The sequence below is a fragment of the Uranotaenia lowii genome, chromosome 3 (assembly GCF_029784155.1).
Source record: "Uranotaenia lowii strain MFRU-FL chromosome 3, ASM2978415v1, whole genome shotgun sequence".
Classification (NCBI taxonomy): domain Eukaryota; kingdom Metazoa; phylum Arthropoda; class Insecta; order Diptera; family Culicidae; genus Uranotaenia; species Uranotaenia lowii.
Genome location: NC_073693.1, coordinates 328,230,219 through 328,252,713, shown reverse-complemented (window position 1 = coordinate 328,252,713; position 22,495 = coordinate 328,230,219). Strand labels below are relative to the sequence as shown.

General features: G+C 40.2%; 2 protein-coding genes and 1 long non-coding RNA gene across 3 annotated transcripts in view; 1 reads left to right on the top strand and 2 right to left on the bottom strand.

The window, feature by feature from the left end:
* On the top strand, nucleotides 1-1,322 carry LOC129753818 (developmentally-regulated GTP-binding protein 2; the record flags this gene model as incomplete). The annotated part of the gene is made up of 2 exons (XM_055749668.1): nucleotides 1-846; nucleotides 917-1,322. Coding segments are annotated over 2 exons (1,008 nt in total), but the record flags the coding sequence as incomplete, so codon positions are not given.
* A 331-nt stretch (nucleotides 1,323-1,653) lies between these two features.
* The window catches only part of LOC129758516 (uncharacterized), a 36,838-nt gene continuing 15,996 nt past the window's right edge, over nucleotides 1,654-22,495 (bottom strand). Inside the window, exons 2-5 of the mRNA XM_055756029.1 lie at nucleotides 19,656-20,072; nucleotides 19,054-19,565; nucleotides 18,330-18,989; nucleotides 1,654-3,403 (exon numbers count right to left, since the gene is read on the bottom strand). Coding sequence (XP_055612004.1) covers nucleotides 2,948-3,403; nucleotides 18,330-18,989; nucleotides 19,054-19,565; nucleotides 19,656-20,072 — 2,045 coding nt within the window. The 3' untranslated portion in view covers nucleotides 1,654-2,947. The remainder of the gene's footprint in view (nucleotides 3,404-18,329; nucleotides 18,990-19,053; nucleotides 19,566-19,655; nucleotides 20,073-22,495) is intronic.
* LOC129758523 (uncharacterized) lies at nucleotides 5,783-6,396 on the bottom strand. The gene is made up of 2 exons (XR_008740004.1): nucleotides 6,079-6,396; nucleotides 5,783-6,006 (listed from the first exon to the last, which is right to left on the bottom strand). It is a non-coding gene; the product is annotated as an uncharacterized LOC129758523 (long non-coding RNA).

Here is a 22,495-nt window from a genome sequence, read left to right as displayed (position 1 = left end):
TTACTAAAGGCTAAACTAGCCAAGTATCGATCCCAGCTGTTGGAACCCTCGAAGAAGGGAGAAAAGGGTGAAGGTTTCGATGTACTAAAATCGGGCGATGCCCGTATAGCTTTGATAGGATTTCCTTCGGTGGGGAAGTCCACGTTGCTGTCTACGTTGACCAAAACGGAATCCGAGGCGGCCAACTATGAGTTTACAACGCTGACCTGTATCCCGGGTGTGATCGAGTACAAGGGTGCTAACATCCAGCTACTGGATTTGCCCGGAATTATTGAAGGTGCCGCCCAGGGCAAAGGTCGTGGACGGCAAGTTATTGCCGTGGCTCGAACTGCCGATCTGGTTCTGATGATGCTGGACGCCACAAAACCAAACGTTCATCGGGACCTTCTGGAGTATGAATTGGAATCCGTGGGGTTGAGATTGAACAAACGGAAACCGAACATTTACTTTAAGATCAAGAAGGGCGGTGGTTTGAGTTTCAATTCCACTTGTACCCTGACCAGATGTAACGAAAAGATGGTCCAAACGATTCTACATTCGTTCAAGATATTCAACGCCGAGGTTCTGTTCCGGGAAGATTGTACCGAGGATGAGTTCATCGATGTGGTTACCGGAAATCGGATTTATCTGCCGTGTATCTATGTGTACAACAAAATCGATCAGATTTCGATTGAGGAAGTCGATCGATTGGCCCGACAGCCATTCAGTGTTGTTGTGAGCTGCAATATGCACCTAAACTTGGACTACCTTCTGGAGGTCCTCTGGGAACATCTGATGCTGATAAGAGTGTACACGAAAAAACCCGGTGCGCCCCCGGATTTCGACGATGGCTTGATTCTAAGAAGGGTATTTTAATAACTTTTAACATTGTTTATCACTTAAGCGATTATAATCAATTATGTTATCCCCCTCACAGGGTGTTACCGTGGAGCACGTTTGTCACGCGATCCACAGAACGTTGGCCGAAGCGTTCAAGTACGGGCTGGTGTGGGGCACCTCTACGAAGTATTCACCCCAGCGGGTCGGAATTTCCCATGTCATGCACGACGAGGATGTCATCCAGGTGGTAAAGAAGTAAAGTTAAAGTGTTCCCCGATTCGGTCGTCGCAAAAGTTTCCGACAATTTTTTAATCGCCTCACACCTATCATCGTCCCGAAATCAATGGAAAATCGATCGCATCGCAAATCGGTCCCGAGAGCATGATTGATTCATTTGTCGACGGAAACGGTAAGTGCTTGAGATTTTGTTTCATTTCTATCGTAGCTGACGTAACGTGACGGTCATCCCGGTCAGCTTAGAAATATATTGATTATGTATCGAATGATGGTCGAGCTGATTTGCGCTGAGATCCGAACCGCCATGCTGTTTCTCAATTATTTAAAATACTCATTCGTTTCGAATGCTGGGATACTATCAAAATCTATATCCGGAATTTGAGTCTGAAAACGGAATCTGAAATCAGAATCTGATAAGTAATTTTGAATTTTGAACCAGGAATTTAAAATCATAATCATTTCGAATGTGGAATCTGAAGTTGTCCAAAATCTGAATTCAAAATTCTTCCTGAATTATGAATCTAAAAAGTTTTCATTTGCTTGCAGAATTAATTTCTCAACTTAATAAAAAAGTTCAACACCTGCACAGCTAGGAGCAGTTTTTGAGTCATTTATTTAGGTTATAGTGCGGCGGCCCTCCATCGGCCAGAGCGTCGCGGCGCGGAAGTAAAACATTACCGTTATAAGTAATATAGAGCATTTTGTGTGGGTAGGTAGGTAGTTAGGAATATGGTAGAGTTTTGGTGATCGGAGAGAAAACTTGTAAAGAGCTATTACATAAGTTGGAATCTTTCAACAGTGAGTGAGTTAGTTAAATTGTTGCAACTTCAACACCTACTTTTTGAGACGAGGATATTCCGGAGGGTGTGTTGAAGTCCTAAGGGTGCGCGTGTGAGCTAACTTTTGGTTTTGTTTTTCCTACAGAATGTTGGCTAATTTGGCAATCGTTTTCTCTGTTTTTGCTAAGTTTTATAAGAAGAAGAGCAAAAGGGTTTGAAATGAGTGAGCTGCTTACACCATCAGCGTTGTCTATCTAATATGATTTGACTAGGAACGTTCTAAAAAGGCGGTTAGCGAGCAAAGATAGGGAATAGCAAAAGATAGTATCCTTTGAGAGCTATCAACAAGGGTAACGGATATTGCTGTTATTGCTATCGAACTGGATAAATGCTGATGTCAAATGATGATAACCTAAAACATTAACAGCGGTTCAGCGGTCGACTACATTGCCATTGTAATAACATGAAGGTCTGTTTGTACTATTATTTATTGAAGTTGTCTTATGTTCTCTATATTTGTTGTAATGTATAGTAGTAAAATATGTTTCACCAATACTTTTTTCCTTATGACTCGAACGCTACCCGCTATGATTGATATTGTTTTTTTTAAAGGTAAATTTCTAAGTTTATCTTCTGAAATAGCATCACATATTTTTCTTTATTTATTTTTTACGGTTGCAAAACCTTGCAAGTGCTTTCAATACCAAGTTGTATTACTGAAATGTCCTCATTTTTGTTTTTGGTTTAGAATAAGCGATTCATGTTTTTGATATTGATGGGAGATATTTATAATGCTTCGCTTTTACACCACGGGAATTTAACGTTTGGACAATATTCGATGGAATCGCTACGTTATCATTTCTCTTGAAGTTATATTAATGGCTTCACATATCTACTACTGGATTGTAAACTTGTGTTTAAAAATGGGATTAATCATGCGTATGCAATATTTACATGTAGGTTTTATATTTATTTATATTTTGTTTGCTTCAATAAGCGGTCAAATTGTGTATCACAAATCAAAACTCCAGCTTTTCGGTGTGGAAAAATGCACCCTTCATCTAATGAACCTGATATGCATTTTGATCAACCGGTCATTACGCGAATAAAATTCAGTTGCTGATTGTGCTGATGCAATCGATGGCCTTAACGTGCTGATATTGCCCGATATCCACACTGGATTCCCAAGTGTTCTTCAGATTATTGCTGCTGATAAAATTGAGCGTCTGCTGGTCCTGCTGATCGGAACCGGTGGATAGCTTCCGGCCGATGGCCATAGCCGTCATAATCGGAATCGGGGCCATCGGCGGATTCGTCATCAGCAGATCCACCCCGGTGCTACCGCCAGTGCTGTTGATGATCGATGGATTGGAAGCACACAGCAGCGGTATGGTGTCGGTGCAGATGCTGGCCTGAGTGGTTTCATTGTCCGTTCCGTGGCCTCCGTTGCCACCGTTGAGAGAATCGGCTCCACAATCCCCGCCGGCCAGGTTTTTGTCCAGCGTTTTCTCCGTGGCAGCACTGACGAAGGGGCAAATATTGGACGAGCGGACCAGCATGCACCAATTCTGTTGAAGGAAATATTTTGAAATGCATATTAGAATTTTCAGAATTAATTAGAATTTAGTCAATTCGGCGTTTAAATAGCAGTTTCGTCACTCGTCACAAATTCAAAGCATTCGAAAGTTCGTAAAAAACGCATAAAATAGCGTCAAAAAGTCAAAATCGACAATATCGGACGTACGTCACTTTGGCATATCCAAGGAGTCAAAAAGACTGGCGAATGGTAGACACTGTGCAACTCGAGACCCCGTACCCATTTGAGTAGTGGTCATATCACCTCTCGTCTTACAACTCCAATTCTCAAACTCCCCGTGGTGCTAGCTGGGGTGCGAGCAACTTTAGCGGAGATCGGGTATCCAACCCCGGTGGATGCTATGGTCGTTGACTGAGATAGGGGGCTCCGTAAGCGACTGTTTTCCATGTCAGGGGCGGCGTGCGGAGTGTAACAACGTTGGTGGTGTTCGGAACCCAGAACAGCAACATCACGGCTGAGAAAAACGAGTTAGTAATAACGATAAATAAACAAGAAATTTCGGATGGAAATCGGTATTGACCTAGCGATCGGAAACTTTGAACCTACGTGCTCTCTAACAAATTCGCCGTTGTAGCTGCAGGAGGTATGCTGGAAGAGCTCCAGGGTACGTGCGTTCCAATATGGTCATACCATCTACCAGAGCTGCGACAACACACACGAGCTTGGTACAGCTGTGCCGATTCAATCAAGAGCCGGTTCTTCAACATCAGCAACTTCAACATGCACAGCCCTAACCTCAGAAGTACCGGTGATGACAAAGACGAATTCTATGCGCAGCTGGAACGTGAATACGGCCGCTGCCCAAAAAAGGATATCAAGATCGTCATCGGGAATTTTAACGCTCACGTCGACCAGGTGGAGGAATTCAAACCGAAAATTGAAAGGTTCAGCGCGCAACAGCAGGTCAACAAACGGCCGTACGTAGTACCTTTTTCCAGCCCTGCCTCCCACACAAGTACACCTGGAGATCTCCGTACCAAACGCAATCACAGATCGACCACGCTTTGATAGACTGCCGGCATTTCTCGAACATCATCGATGTCAGATCCTGTCGAAGCGCCAACATCGAGTCAGACCACTATCAAGTGATGGTGAAGATGCGCCAAGAACTCTCCGTTGTGAACAACAGACGAAATCGACGCCTGCCTCGTTTAAATATCGCACGACTGAAGCAACCTGAAGTCGAAGCTGCAGTAACGGCAGAGGGCGAGCTGGACGTCCTCTCGAGGACTGTTGGGATACCATCAAGACAGAAATCAACGGCGTAGTGGAGAACGTCATCCGGCATGTGGAACGAATATGACGGAACGACTGGTTTGGTTTGACGAGGAGTGTATGAGGGTGATGGACGAAGAGAACGCCGCGCGGGCGGCTGTAGTGCAAAGAAGCACTCGTCGAAACGTGGAATATCGCAGACAACGGAAGAGGCAGCGAGTCCGAATTTTCGAGGAGAAAAAGCGTCGCTTGGAGGAGGAGGAGCTCGAGTAGCTTTAGCAGCTGCATCGTTCCCAGGAAACTCGAAAGTTCTATCAGAATCTCGACGCATCCCGCAAAGGCTTCGTGCCGCAAGCCGAAATGCGCCGGGATAAGGGCGCAAGCACCCGGACGGACAAACGTGAGGTGATGAAAAGGTGAAAGCAGCACTTCGATGAACACCTGAACAACGCACTTACAGGACCAAGACGGTGGGGGAAGGTACGACGCAAAAGAAATGGCACTTGCTTCTTGGACTAGTGCCGTGCTAATAAATAGAACCATTTACGCAAGCTTGGGAAGACTTACAATCAGTGCCACTCCAACGAAGGGATGTCCCCAAGGTGGGGTTCTATCACCGTTGTTGTGGTCACTGAAGAGCTCCTAAAAACTTGTATCTCTGGGGTTCGAAGTTATTGGCTTTGCAGACGACGTAGTTATAATAGTGAGTAATAGTGAGAACATGTTGTCAAATAGAATGCAATCTGCACTATTCTGGTGCAGGGAAGAGGGACTGAACATTAACTTTTCCAAAACTACTGTGATACATGCAGCGAAAAGATTTTTTATTTCAAAGGAAAGTGCCACAAAAACAAAGGATTTTTTCCTTTGATTTTGGGATAAATAAAAATTCCTTTGATTCAAATGCAATTTCGTTTGTTCCAAAGAATTTTTCTTTTGAAAAATCTTTGAATCAAAATATTAATGCTTTGCAACAAAAAACAGTTCCATTTGTTGCAAAGTTGTTCCCGTTTGCTACAATGTAATTTAGACTTAGATTTAAAAGGACTGGTTCATTGAACCATTTCCCTTTTATTCCAATTGGAAGAAATATTTTCTGTTGTCTGAAGGAATTTTGAATAATTAAAAGAAAGAATTTACATTTTAAATTATTTTTTATTCACAAAATTAACACTAACACTGGTTCACTATAATTGAATCATCCGGTCCTAATTTTGGCCTGAGGGCATTCTTTTTGGGCCGCTTAATAGAGTTCCGGAAGCAGCTCTAGCTTTAGAGGTCATCCAACTGGTGATTGTCACTGAAGATCGGACCGAAGATAATCAGACCGCTGGATTTGGGGCGGAATCAGCCGTGGTCCTGTAACAATGCAAGAGTTTATTTAAAATCTTAAACATTCACTTTTTGATTAATGGATTAACAGACACTTACCATTCTTCATCCTGAATCCTCCTAAATAGCTATCTCTGATTCACTAGTTTTGATTTTCAACACAACCGGACAACTTTATTCGAAATTCGGTTCTTGCTCAATCCAAAATTTCTGCTAAGTTTAAAATTTTAATTTAAAGAAATTATTCCTTTCTGTTGAAAACAATTTTATTTGGTTGAAAGAAAATTTACTTTGTTTTAAACGAAATGTGCAATTGAACAAATTTCTTTTGAATCAAATAATTTGTTTAAAATCAAAGTCCAAAACTATTCAGTTCAAAACAGAGTTGCAAGATTTCAGATAATCATTTGAAATGGATACTCACCGTGATGAGTATCAATTAAGCAGCACAATGAATTTCGTTGTGATGCTCAAAGCTTTCGATGTCAAACAAAATTCACTGAGCATCACATCTAAAAAAAATCAGAAATCCAGAATCCCATTAGATAAATCTTCAGATGTATTCCCCACTTTTTCCTCTACTATTTTTTGACGACAGGTAAATTTGTAACGAATCTATGGAATATTTGAATGTATCATATAATGTGATTAGCTTTTCAAACTAGCGACACGCCAAGTTGAACGACTACAAATGCTTTGATATAAAAAAAATAAGAGCGCTTTAATGATTGGAGTTTATTGAAACTTTTTAATAACGAAAGTGTTAAAGCTCGTTGTACCTATGTTTTAAAAAGTGTCTATGTACACTAGACTGAGTCGATTTGGGGTCATTTTGGAATTTCTCAAACCCTGGGGTCTAAAATTCTTCATCTTGGTCCAAAACTCATCCATGATTTTTTGCAAAATTTTTAAGTAACGTTCACATGAGTAAATTTGAACTTTTAGGTTTGTATAGGAAAATTGAATATTTTGTACTGAAAAATCAACATCATTTTTCTTTCGTTTGTGGAACCGAGCCAGCTGATGATTTTTGTGCCAATTTATAAATTTCCTAAAGGAAATTTTCCGCTGAACAACTTTGTCGAAGACCGTAACTTCGTATCTTATTAGGAAAAAAAAGTTATTAGCTGTTTAACAGGGGTATATCTTTTCGCACTGATAAACAATAAATTCAATTGACATCCCTGCAGGGTGCCTAGCGAGGTATTGCGTGACTTCTTTCCATGCAACACTTCGCGAGGCTCAAGCAGTGATGTCAATTGAATTTACTGTTAATTAATGCGAAAAGACATACCCCTGTTAAACAGCTAATAACTTTTTTTTCTAATAGAATACGAAGTTACGGTCTTGGACAAAGTTGTTCAGCGGAAAATTTCCTTAAGGAAATTTATAAATTGGCACAAAAATCATCAGCTGGCTCGGTTCCACAAACGAAACAAAAATGATGTTGATTTTTCAGTACAAAATATTCAATTTTCCTATACAAACCTAAAAGTTCAAATTTACTCATGTGAACGTTACTTAAAAATTTTGCAAAAAATCATGGATGAGTTTTGGACCAAGATGAAGAATTTTAGACCCCAGGGTTTGAGAAATTCCAAAATGACCCCAAATCGACTCAGTCTAATGTACACACTACCTTATAAATGTTGAGAATAACACTTTAATTTTATAATATTATTTGAAAATACGGCGCTTTGGTACTAAACAATTTATATCATAATTTCATAGTCAAGACGACTTAAATAAAAAAAATATAAAATTCAGTCGTTGACGTTTTGTTGGTTTTTTAAAATTAAAAGCAACAACATAATATGGGATTAAAAGCAACATTTCTATCGATTTTCTGGCTATTTGAAATCAGTAAAATATGCTTAGTTAGCTAGCTAAGCATAGAATACATTAATAGAAAAATCGATATTAGAGATGTACCGAATATTCGGTCGGCCGAATAATCGGGGCCGAATATCGCCGAAAATCCGTCAAGCCGATTATTCGGCTCACCGAATAGTTGAGCTAAGTATTCGGCCGAATAGGCCGAATATCTACTACAGACTTGTAAATTTTCAAAATTATTTTGGATAATTTAAAAAATATCCAAAAGAAATGTTGTAAAAGCTACACAATCATTAAAAACTTATGATTTCAGCAAAACATCTAAGGTGTATCCGCCTATCTTCCACTGTAGATCCTACAGGAGACTGCTGAACGGTATCGCTTTATACTTTGATTATAGTTCATTCCAGATTTTCTCGAAATATTCAGGCATGCCCATTAATCCAGTAAACAATCCAGATAAGTTAAATCTAGCCGGGATGTCCAGATATTGTTTAATACTTCGCGTGTTTTGCTCAGGTTTATTCAGATTATTAGCTAAATCAAATAGAAATCTCAATTTCCTCTTTAAAAATATCAGATTTTTTGTTCAATTTTCCAAAAATTTTAAAATAAACATAAAATTTGCCCTTTTCTTTTTTTTTTAAATCGTTCTGAATGCCTGACCGTCTGGATAAGTGTGGTTGAAAGTATGGTTTGCTTAAGGTTAAAGATCATCTATTTTTTCAACAACGATTTTAAAGATATCTTGCTCAAATTCGACCTTCATCTAATTCAATATTAGATAAGCAATTTCAAATAGCTTGACAACTGTTTCGAAATGTTTTATTCCAGATTTCACAGGAACGCAATCTCTTTGGTGATAAATGCCCTAGATGCGACTAGCCATCTGATTTCTTTTCAGTTTTTGGTGACATTCTAAAAATCAGAAAGACCCCTACTTAATAAAAAATATCTTGAAATACATCATCCGATAATATCATCTGGTTTAAAACAGTCGTCTAAAAACATGGGGGGAAGTACCTAATATGGAAGAAATAGAAAGCATTGAAATAATCGCTTAAGGTTTTTTCATTGAAACTCAATGTTCGACCGAATATTCGGCCAAATATTCGTTTGGCCGAATAGTTGAAAAGCTCAATATTCGGTATTCGGCCGTTCGCCGAATACCACTATTCGGTACATCTCTAATCGATATTTGTTTTAACTCTCAAGGGCTGAAATTTTTACAAAAAAAAGGTCAAAACTCAGATTTTTTTAGGTTTTTTTTTGTATTTTCTCGGCTGTTGACTTAAAAAAAAAAGTCTGTCATATTCTTTTTTCTATTTAGAATTCTATAAATCTTCTGGAAACGCTCCTAATAGAATAAGTAAATTTATCGGACATTAGATAGGCTGGTATGAATCATATCCTACTTTTTGGTGCAACGATCATGTTTTCTACTCAGAAATTTCCCACAGGGAATTTCAAACATCACGCGAGTCGAGATAATATTTGAAAAAGATCTGTGAGCCGGTGCAAATAAAACCGGCTTTCCTTCTCTTGAAAAAGAAAATCGTTAAAATGCATAAAAAATCATTAAAATGTCTTTTTTAAATTGAAATAAAAAAGATTAACCATTGGGATAGAAGCTACAAACCGCCGCTTTCATTTGAAAGGGAAAATTTTGATATTTCTTTATTACTTTTTATTTGGTTCATAAATGCTTTTCATATGTGGTCGATTCCAGCCGGTTGCATAAGCTGGGATGCCATGCGTTTTAATTGGAATGGTTTTTCGTTGGTAACAATCTTTTTTTAATTTTTATATTTTAAAATTTAATTTGTTTGGAAGATTAAGAAACTGTTTCCTTCATTTATATTAAAACTCTACATAGCTACCTATAAATTTCAACTTCGTTTTTAAGGTTGCCGCTACAAGTAAAAGCAAAGCATAGCTCGAATGCTATAAATAAAATCATATAACTTTTTTCTGCAAAATTGTCAAAAAAAACTTTCGGTAATTCAAAAATACTAAATTTGTAAAATTAGGCCCGGTGGATTCTTATAATTTTAATTCTGAATTTTAGTGTTTCCCAGCTTAGTTGTCTTTGCGGTACTTTTTGTGTTAATATTTTCTATAACCAAATATTTAGCTATTCAGATTTTGCTATATTTTTTTTATAGTTTCTTGTAATGTCCAGAAGATTTGAGATGTTTTTTTCTGGCAAGCACATTAAGCCATTGGGGGTTTTTTGAAGAATTTTGAGCTTGGGCATTTCAATGTTTGCGGTTCTTTTCCATGATTGCAAAACTTTGCATCAACGTTTTTAAGATATTTAAAAGTACATTACTGTAGGAAATACAATTTCATAACTTGCATGTCTTAAATCCTATGAATACGAGCGAGACTCATCAACATATGTATTTGGTCATAAAAACTTTTTGCTCATTCTGTAAAACTTTCATTAAACTAAGACATAAATATTATAATCAGATTTTTACAAGTCATGATAATACATTCTTCAGAAAGATGTTTTAAAATCAAAACTTTAATTCACAATCAACGTTAACGTTTCCCACTGAGAATCAAAAAGGAAGAACCTCACTCGATAAAATATTAACTGAACGAGATTTCGCAACTTTGCTTAAGACATAAATAAAAAAAAACAAATTCTTATCATCAACCTGATTGTACTGAGCTTTTAATAGTATGTTCTCTATAAAAATGTTTAAAAAACGTATTACTGGCCTTTAACATTCATCAAGTATAACTGACAGTTTTTTAAAAGTCGTGGTATGTTCAGCTTTTTCTGAACTATAAAACTTTTTTCATTGTTCAAGAGCTTGCACAAATATTATTCCACGGCATCTCTGCCTTCCGAAAAGTAGTTTTTCTGCTCGTGATTCTCAGTCTGAGAAAGCGTTGATATTCAAGACAAGAACCGTTTGTGATACTCACGATGAGATAACCTAGCATCACACTGAGATTCAAAAAAGGAAAATCTCACTCAAAAAAATCTCAATCTCATGAGATTTCGCAACCTTGGTTCAAAAAATTAATTCTTTCTTTCAAAAATTATTCATTTGAATCAGAACGATAATTCATTGATTCAAAGAAAACAGGAGTTTGATTCAAAAAACTGAATGTTTTGAATCAAAGTCAGTTTTGTTTTGTATCAAAATCCAAGTTTTCTCTGCGTGTAGCATTCACTACGAGACGAAAAACTGCACTAAAATCTCTAACACTAGATGGGGAAGTGCTAAACTTCGAATCACAAGTGAAATATCTAGGAATCATACTAGATTTAAAACCAGTGATGGTAAATTTCGCCCGTCACGCTTGACCCGACTAGTTTTGTTTCATCAAACGACTGGCACTGTTCTCAATTGACGGAGCCTCACTACTCGCATGACGGATAAAGCACGACAACAATCAACATTTCTCCATCATCGACTGGCGAAGCTCCTACACATGGTCAAAATTTCTCCTGAGAGTGACTGGCAAATCTCTTCACACTTCGATCGGCTGCTCACGGCAGGTACAACTAATTGAACGACTTGCTGGCAGAGAGCAACAACAGCAATAAAAAACTGAAAACGAGCTTGCTGGCAGAAGCAACAATAATAATAAATGCGTTTCTTTTTCGTCATCGGTCGCTTGAATGCGATTGCTTGACAAGGTTATTATTTTAGCTTCAAATGAATGGGGAATGAATGACTGGCAAACGAAGTGACTGGTCGTTAAGGAACAGTCAATTGAGTTTGACGGACCAAGAGGCTTCACAGTCACAGCTTCACGCCTCATGACGATGACTTTTGCCAAGCCTGTTTAAAACTATCATGGAACCCACAATTAGAGCATGTAATAGCCAAGGCTACAGCATCTCTGTGGCTCTGCCTCAAAGGAGTAGGAAAAATTGGGACTAAGGCCGAAAATTATTCATTGAATATTTACATAGCTATAATAAGATCCAAAATCTCTTATAGCTTCGTTCAATGGTTGGTAAAAATCGGTTTCAACTGATTTCTGTCAACTGGTAGATGTTCAACGATCCAATGTTTTGGTTGAAGCTAGTCAGGTCGGAGCAAGTAGAAACTAGTCGAAACCAATCCAGCTCGACAGCATGATTCGTTTCGACCTGGTAGAAATCGGTCGAAGTCAATTGGAAAATCACAGGCGATAAACTGTCAATCCATTTCTACTTGTTTCGACCAGACTTCATTGAACAGACTATATGCCTCTTTAGTATGGTGGACCGAAATTTTGCAAGCTACGGCCCGGAAGAAACTAGCGAAGCTTCAAAGAATAGCAATCCTAGCTATAACTGGCGCCATGCGAAGCACATCAAACGAGGCCATTAATGCACTACTAAATATTGTGCCACTACATCAATTTATTGAGCTAGAGGCAGAACGCGGTGCCTTGAGACTCTCCAAAAACACCTAAAAATCCTGAAGATATTTAAAATTAACTCGCTCATTGTAAAGAACGATGACTGGATGGAACCCGTTTTCAATCAAGACATATGTACCATACAATGTAACTATCAACGATAGGGACGTGTGGGAGTCAGGTGGGCCTGCGGTTCCTTCCGGATCGATAAATTTCTTAATGATGGGTCCAAAAAGGATAATCGAACTGAGGCAGAAGTATTCGGACCTAGACTCAGGATCTCAATTCCTATGGGAAACTGGCCAACAATATTCCAAGCAGAAGTTCAAGCAATTCTAGAATGCACTTTAGCCTGTTTGAAAAGATAAGGAATACAGGTACACAAATATCTATATATACTCTCACAGCCAGGCCGCTTTCCGAGCACAAAGTACGTTCACATGTTACTCCAAGCTAGTATGGGAGTGTATTTTTGCACTAAGAAACCTGGCCATACGGAACAGAGTATTTTTTTTATTCTAGGTTCCAAGCCACTGCGGTATCCTAGGGAACAAAGAAGCAGACCAGCTAGTTAGGGAAGGATCTCAGGGCCTGTTAATTGCACCTGAACCTTTCTGCGGAGTATCGAGGAGTGCCTTGAATATGGAACTCAAGAACTGGGAAAGCACCACTATTGTCTCTAATTGGAGAACAGCAGAGGGAGCAGCTCAGGCGAAAAGATTCATTGAACCAAGCGCACGACTCTCCAAAAACATGTTGAACTTAAATAAGCACGAGTTAAGTACTTACACAGGTCTCTTGACCGGACATTGTCCAACAAAACAACATCTCAAACGCATGAACATTATTCAAAACGACGACTGTCGGTTCTGCGGGTTCGAAAAAGTAACTGCAGAGCATCTTCTATGCAACTGCTGCGCCCTCCTTAATAGGAGAGAGCTCTTGGGGCAAAGTTAATAAGCGCACAAGACATATGGTTGCATATCAGCCCTAAGAAGGTTATATCATACATCTTTGATATCATACCCGATTGGGATAAAATGCTTAGTCAGCAATCAACTGTCACTTCAATCCATAGTGCAGGTGAGCCTGATAGCATACAGTAACGCGGGGTAATTACCACAATAGATCAACTACTGGTCGCAGTGGGCTCTCCCCTACAAGAAAAAAAAAGAATCAAGGGCCGCTTCTTCAACATCAGCATAATCAACCTCGGAAGTACCCGCAACGACGAAGACGAATTCTACGCGCAGTTGGAGCGTGAATACGACCGCTGCCCAAAACATCAAGATCGTCATCGAGAATTTAAAGGCTTAGATCGGTTAGGAATAGGAATTCAAACCGACAATTGGAAGGTTCAGCGCGCACCAGCTGACCAACGAGAACGGCCTAAGACTTATAGATTTCGCCGCCTCCAAACGAATGGCCGTACGTAGTACCTTTTTCCAGCACCGCCTCTCACACAAGCATGTTAGTCATGGTCATGGTAGCATGGCCACAAGGTGATAATGAAGATGCGCCCAAAACTCTCCGACGCCTTGTTTAAATATCACACTACTGAAGTAACCTGAAGTCACTAAAAGCAGCGGTGCCGACAGAGGGCGAGCTGGAAGAAGCCCCTTTCGAGGACTGTTGGGATACCATCAAGACAGAAATCAACGCCTCGGTAAAATTTTGCACGACTGAAACAACCTAAGGTCGCGGCAGATGACGTGCAATCGCTCGAAGCAGCGCTGCCGGCAGACGAAGCCCCTCTCGAGAACTGTTGGGATACCATCAGAACAGCCATAAACAGCGTTGGGGAGAACGTCTTCGGGCATGCGGAACAAACTCGACGGAATGACTGGTTTGACGAGGAGTATAGGAGATTGATGGACGAAAATGACGCCGCGCAGGCGGCTGTAGTACAAAGAAGCACCCGTCAAAATGCGAAAAATCACCAACATCGGAAGAGGCAGCAAGTCCGAATTTTCCAGGAGAAAAAGCACCGCCTGGAGAAGGAGGAGCTCGAGCAGCTGGAACAGCTGCGCCATTCCCAAGAAACACGAAAGTTCTATCACAAACTCAACGCATTCCGCAAAGGCTTCGTGCCACAAACCGAAATGTGCCGGGATCCTGACGGACAATAATGAGGTGATCAAAAGGTGGAAACAGCACTCCGATGAACACCTGAACTGCGCACATGCAGAAGATCAAACAGTGGGGTAAGATACATCGCCGGCGTAGCCAATGACGAGGTGAAGCGACTCCCAACGATGACTGAAGTTAAGGAAGCCAGCTGAATAGCAACAAATCGGCTGGGAAGGATGGCATCACAACTGAACTCATCAAAATGGGCCCGGACAAGTTGGCCGATTGCCTACACCGGTTGACGGTCAGAATCTTGGACACAGAACAGTTAAGGCAGAAACACAATACAGCGTCGGCCGTCGCGTCACGTCAGCGGTCAACGCTGTCGATAAGTACTAAAACGCGGACGCGACGCACCCGACGATTTTTGCATCGCAATTCAGCGTCAAGAGACATATAAGATGTCTCTTGACGCTGAATTGTGATGCAAAAATCGTCGGGTGCGTCGCGTCCGCGTTTTAGTACTTATCGACAGCGTTGACCGCTGACGTGACGCGACGACCGACGCTGTATTGTGTTTCTGCCTTTACAGGAGAAGTAAAAAGGAGTAAAGGAATATACTATTACCCCATCTACAAAAAAGTAGAAAAATTGGACTGTCCCGAATCCTAGCCGGCTTCATGGAGGGACGACCCTCACACTACGGCAATTCCTCCAAAAATGACCATCAACTGTGACGAGGTATGGAAAATCATAGACGATTACGGTAGCTGACCAGATTGATCAAGGCGACGATGGATGGAAAGCTGTGCTGTGTGCGGATTTCGGGTGAATTGTCGTGCTCATTTGAATCGCGCAGGGGGCTTCAACAAGGCGATGGTCTATCCTACATGATGTTCAACGTGGTGCTAGAAGGTGTTTTTCGACGAGCGATGGACGAAATGCGGGTCAACTTTCTGCTTTTCCAATGACATTGATATACGCGATCATCTGCAGCGGTGGAGGTGATCTATCGAAAACTGAAACGCGGAGCAGGAAGGATTGGAATAATGATTAATAGGTCTAAGACGAAGTATATGCGGAGCCCGCTTTTGGGATGCCCAAGAAGAGGTATGAAGTATTTATCAAATCCCATGTAAATGGGAAATCAAAAAGATGGACCGCACATCTGTTGAATTTTCTGCACACTTGATGAATTCTACCGCACATCTGATGAATTTTGCTGCACATCTGGTGAATTTCCGGCTGTTCCAGCGCACATTTCCGCACACTTCAGAGTGCTTTCCTCGCGTTCCAAATGAATACTGCATATCTCTGTGCCCGAGAAGTTAAAAATCGGTTGCCATGAACCGAGTGAATTGGAGGAATATTGCTCATCAGGTTATGTCGTGAGATAGAACACCAAGTAAATAAATAAATAAATAAATAAATAGAGAATAAAAAAAAACGTTATCATTCGTTAGAATATTCCGATAAAAACACCCGTAAGGGAGATTAAGGATAAACCAGGTAACACCGATAGTTATATTACACTCGTCAAGCACCTTAAACTTTATCTAGTAGCCTACTATAAATTTTTAAATGTGACTTGGGAAGTTCTCCCTTTCTTGCAATGCATTGCAGTGGTAACAAGAGAAAAGTGATCATAATTTTAACATTCAGATTTCAATTGTTAAAATCAATGGATGGTTCGTTTAGTTTAGCTTCGATTGTAACTTGCGATCTGTCTAGTGAATGGGTTTTACTTTTTTTTGTAATTTACAACTATGCTTTTTACTTCAACAAAGTTTAAATGTGGCGAGTGTATCTATGAACTTAACATTTAACTATATATAGGTTAGTAGGAGAGGGGCCGTAATAGTCGCGGCGACTCGAAGGTTATAAAAAATTTACTAAGGAAGGGACGGAGGATAAAAAATGTTTTCACTGAAGGTGATGACAATTAGTGGAAGCAGTTTGCTAGTAGAAGTTACTAGAGCTAGTACCGGAAGAAATTAGTTTAGCTCTTATATTCAAAGGTTTGAAGAACCTCTTAAATAGCTGAATGAAACTATGATTTCAAAGTAGTTGATGATTCCTTTGAATTCAGTCACAGTGTTTGAAAGACCCAAATACTAGTATTTCACTAGCTACTTGTTAGCATCCTCAGTGGGTTATGAGCCAATTGTGAGTAATCAATAAAGGGTGTCCACGATGAAATTGCCACACTATAAAATTGCTCTAACTTGTTAACCGTTGGGTAGAATTTAATGAAAATTTGGGTGGATTTATTTCATAGTGCATCCTGCAAGTTTTGAAGTCCTGTGATCAAAACTCTCGGAAATGGAGTCGAAAGCTCGTGCGTGATAAAATCTTGCTCATTCATCACGAGAACAAGAATCTCTCGCATCATTCCATCGCTAAAACGTTGGGAATCGCGAATTCCATGGTGTCGCGAGTGATTAATCGGTTCGAGGAACGATTGACCATCGATCGGAAGCACAGAAGTGAAGGAAAAAGTATTCCGGACAACACCAAAAATCACAAACACAACTTCAACCGAAACCCGAACGCCTCCGTTCGGGATATGGCTAAGAAGCTGCACCTAAGCCGAAGTTTTGTCCAGAAGGCCAAACAAAAGGCCCATAAACGCGACGAGAAGCAGAACAAGTCCGCCAAAACCTGTGCCAGGAAATTGTACCTCAACATGCTAACGAAAGTTGAATGCTGCATCATAGACGACGAAACATATGTGAATGCCGATTTCATACAGATCCCGGCAACAAATTTGCGAATAAATACCTGGTTTGGCAAGCCATCTGCACGTGCGGGAAGCGGAGTGCACCTTTTGTGACCCAGGAAACGATGAACGAACAGGTGTGCTTGAAAGGGTGCCTCCAGAAGCGGCTGCTACCTCTCCTGAAGGCCCACAACGTCCCAACAATCTTTTGGCTGGTGATGTTTGGATGTGTTGGTCGAACAATGTGGAATGATTATTTACGCAAGAGGAATGAAAGTCAAACGACTATAACCACAACAAAGATAAAAATTTCATTTGACATTTTTTTGCTCTCCGATCAAACGATTGCGCTCTCCATGATTGTCACGAACGATGTGTTGTGGATGTTTCCGAAAAAAATCAAACGATGGTAACCACTTACAAGCCTGGTCACTACTCCAAGAACGTGCTGAAGTGGTATGCGGACAATGAGGTCAATTTCGTGCCGAAAATGTTCAACACTCCGGAGCTCCGTCCCATCGAGAAGTACTGGGCGATTATGAAGCAGCACCTTTTTAAACGACCTAAGTTAGTGAAGACGGTCGAAGAACTGAATAAAGTATGGGTTTACATGCAAAAAACGGTTGAGTCACATGTTGTGCAGAATCTTATGGCCGGGGTTAAGGTCAAGGCTCGGGCCTTTTCGTATGGAATGTAAATAAAGTACGAATAAAATGGTAAAATGAAGTTTAATAGTTATTTTTGAATCCCTGAAAATTTGATGGTAATCGGATGAAAACTCGAATTTTGCGAATCAATTTTGTGTGTGGCAATTTTATCGTGGACACCCTTTATCACTTCCACGTTGCCACCCAGAAGTCCTTGCAGGCATGATTCCCGACGACATCATTCTGATATTTAACAAAAGTGTTACGAGGCAAAAACTACTGGAGTGCGGCGTATAGCTCAACGAGGTGCTTGAAACAGAACCTTCGTCAGTTTAAGTTCTTGGACTTGCCATAAATATTGCCCGAAATGCGTTGCAACGGAAGAATTGGCCAATCATGTTGTCTTAATTTGGTCCTGCTTCATTTCAAAGCGCTAGGAACCTCTTATTTTGAACGTTAAGAATGTTTAAACCGAGATTTGCCAAGAACAATTGCTCGTAGCGCATCAGCACTGACGAAATTTCACAGCTCATGTGTGAGCTGTTACTGATAAACAAAGAGGAAAACAGAGACTAAGAAACAGTCAGCCCAACTTTGGAAGGACTAACGCGATCATAGAGCAAAAGCACTCAGAGATTCAAAACTTTTCATCGGCAACCTACATTCACATCAAGACTGGAAAGTTTTCAACAACTTCAACTTACCAAAATATTCAAGCAGATCGCGAAGATAACTGGCATCACACAGGAGTGCACATTTTCCAGCGCAATCACACTCAGGAACCAACAGATCGAATAGATGGGCTGGAAAAACAATCCGAACTTGATGGCCCGTTTAAAGTCCGTGAAATCCTGGATATCGGACGCCAGACTGGGCGTCGATAGCTCGGCCAATGAAAGTTGTCCCAGATCCAAGCGGGTGTCGTAACATTCCAGAGATTTCTTCATACTGTGGAACGAATTCAATCCAATCGGCTGCTGCTGCCCGGTGGTTTGCTGCGGAAGCGTTACAATAGATCGGTGGTTCTCAAGCGAAAGATTGGCATACTCCTGGCAGCATTTGTCTTTGAGTTCCAGCTGTGGGTAACTGTTGCTTCGATTGGCGAAATTTGTTCCGCTTGAGGGAAATCTGGGATAGATGATGTCGTTGCACTTCGAAGCCGTCTCGATCATGCTCTCGATGCTCTCGCACAGGATCTCGGTTTGTTTGCTGGAGATCCGTTTGAGGCTGATCGTCCCCAGCACCGTGGTAAGAATGATCAGGAACGATACCGGTATCATAAAGCTCACAATCATGCCCTTTTGTATCGACATCCAGCAGTAGCGGTGCACCTCGAAGGTGTCAATCGACGAGGCGTAGGAGAACTGTGATAAGGGTGAGAATTGATTACTGTAAAAAAAAGTGAAACAAAAGCAGGAACATTCTTACCAAAACATAAACGGCAGGAACTCCGTAGCCCATCAGATAGTTGTATTTCAACTTGGGACCACATTCGTTGACGATTAAATCGTAAATCACGTAAATGTAAATGAAGCACCAAATACTGGTGCTCAGATGAAGATAATGCAACAGGATAGCAATTAGCTCACACTTGACGGAATTTCGCGTGGCCTGAACTCCGAGCACAAACGATAGATTGGAGATAATCAGTACCAGAAGTAAATTCAAACAAATGGGATAGAACGTGTTAAAGTGTCGAAGACGACGGTTCTTAAGGAAAAGTATTATTGCTGTCAATATTTGCGGAGCTAGTGCAAAAACGGCGCCTATCACAATGACGTTCCCGCCAAGGTCCTTCCGCAGCGTTCCATTTGTCCCGTAATAGATGTACATTATGTTATCGATGAAATCATGGCCCTTCATGTCGTTATTGATGCTATCGAACGATCCATCATCGTCGACACGTGCTTGAGGACTCTTGCGCAGTGACTTGGAAGAATCTGAGAAAAAAAAAACAATGAACGGAAGTGACAATCAGCTTCGATGACTTCATCTCTTACCGCGCCGGCAAGACATCTTTTAGCACTTACAAACTTTAATGATATTTTCATCCCCCGGGAAACGATTCCGCTTCATGGTGCTTTTATTCAAAAACGTGGCGTAAATCTGATCTGGGTCGGGATAAATGTCCGGTGGGCGCGTGATTTCATCCTCCAACAGTGTGCTGGCTAGGGGGCTTTCATATCGCGCGTCCGGGATCCCGATGCCCGCCAGCCCACCCATCTCGTACTCCTGGTTGTAGGCACTCCGCGATGGAGCTCCGGCACCACCACCCGCACCCGTAGAGGATCCGCCGCTGCTGCTGCCGCCCCCGCCGCTACCGGTGTCATAGTCGTAGTAGAGCGGCTCCACGATGTCCGCCGCCGGTCGGGTGAAATTGATGAAATCGTTAATGTAGCGCGTCTCGTAATTACTGTACTTGGCACGGGCCGCCACCATCGATGGAGCTGGGAGTGAGAAAGGATGACAACAGGAAACGGTACTGAGTTTATTGCGTAATATTTAAATGTAAATTAAATGCAACCTATTTATAGAGGTATACGGGGGGCTTGCATGAAGACAAATAAGGTCATGTTACGTACATATATGAGAATTAAATATAGGTCCTCCAACATGGGCTAACTGGAATATTTCTGCATTTGAAGAATTTACAATTTAAACAGAAAAAAAAAATTCAATATACATAGATGTGACCATAAAAGGAGTATTTACCGATTTCCAACCTTAGGAGCTCAAATTGTTCCTCAAATCAGTTAACTCTAAGCGGTCGCTCAACGAACGCTCAAGTTCCTATGAGAATTCTTCTTGAATTGTTCTAGCGAGTCTGTAAAAATCACTTACATAATGCCTCAACTTGAATAATTTAAAAACGTTTATTCTACAAATTTGGTTGAAAAGTTCTTTAAGTTCGGCAAAATATGTAGAGATATTTGCGCAAGGAACAAATATCTCTACATATAAACCGAAACAAGCTTTTACATGATCTCCAATATGGTTTTCGTAAAAAATATAGCACCGAAAGTGCTTTGATAAAAGTACACGATGACATTCACAAGAAAGGAATTGTCATACTTCTTTTGGTTGATTTTTCGAAGGCTTTCGACCGCGTTTCTCAAGTCAAAGTATATTACAAATTCATTTCCTCGTTTTTTCTTTAGTTAATCCGCAGCAAACCTCATCAAATCATACTTGGAGGATCGGCAACAAGCGGTCTTTTATCAGAAAAATCTATCGAGATTTGTAAATATCAAATCGGGAGTTTCGCAAGGTTCTGTTCTGAGACCAATCTTATTCTCAATGTTCACTTGCTCCATCCCTCCATTTGCTGATGATGTGCAACTGTATTTTTATTACTATGGCAAGTATAACTTCTCGGACTTGACTTTAAAAGTAAATCAGGATCTTTTGAGTTTATACCTATGATGGCCAACTAATAATTCGCTTCCTATAAATACCCAAACGATTATTCTATCGGGGTGAATAAGCCATTGCCGCTTAAAATCTCTTGAAAAAAAAAAGAAAAAAATCGATTATTCTAAACGTTCACTTATTCCTCCTGCTTTAGTTCTGTATTCTGAACCCCTGACTTTTGTTGAAAAAGTAAATAACTTCAGTGTAATATTCGATCAAAACTTTAACTGAGAAACTAAATATCTATGTGCTAAAATTTACTGCACTCTCAAACAGCTAAATATAACAACATGATTCTTAGATGTACATTCCAAGCTTAAACTTTTCAAAACATTTATCTTACCTCATTTTACTAAACGTGGCTATAAATGTCTGAGTTAGATACGTATTAATGCTATCTCGTTTTTCCAGAGTCACCTATCTACAGAAACATCTTCTCGGGTGCTGTTTTGAAATTTTTCATGATGAAAATTTCATCAGTTTCTGATAAATTGTTCATTGAAAAATAGACTTCTGCTTAATATGAGTTGATGTTTAACAGTACATTCACGACTAACTTCAACGTTAACCCAATCATCTCATACAGATAAATATTGAGCCTAGCAAGAAATTTGTGGCATGCTCCATATAATTATGAAGAGAAATCAGGAATTTGGAATTCATTTATTGGGGCTAGAATTTTGTACTGAGTGACCCTTGGCAACGATTTTGTCTAATTTCAAACTCAATCAAAATAGGTAGGGGAGAGTGGGGTATCGTGGGCCATGGGGAAACGTGGGCCACTTTTAATATCTCAAATGTGTGTTGAGATAAAAATCTCAAACCAACTGTCATCGTCGTCGCTTTGCGTGAGCATATATTTCTATATGTTGTTGAATTAAATACGCATCATATGTTTCTTTTATTTATAAAGCTAAAACAAGTTATAAAAATTCTCTTACATAATTAAATAAAACACCCGCTAATTGCATCGATGGGGAACCTAAAGTTCCTAACAAAAATATGCTAATACGCTTATGATCTTAGTTTTGTCATGATCTTTCACGTGGAAAAGGAATTTTTTATGAAACATCAATAAGTCACACAAACGCAACTAATTTGCAAATCATAGCTTGTGGGGAATTGTGAGCCACGCATCTTGAACCACCTATATTTTTATGTTTTTATACACATTCAGATCTTAAACTGCGTTTTTCCTATCTGTAAAGTTTTCTTATGCCAAATGAAGAGTTATGAAAAATATGTTGTCCATCCTATATAAGAAATTTTGCCAAAACGTTCGCCAGCCAGGTTTTGAAATCTATTCGATCATACGTAGCCCTTTTTTTTATTTTACCATCTGAAATTGCTTTAAAATAACGAAATGAATTATGAAATCACAGTTTTGGGTGAACTCACAAACTTTGTTTGTTATTTGGTCAATTTAGATTTAATGGCCCACGATTCCCCACCATTTTTC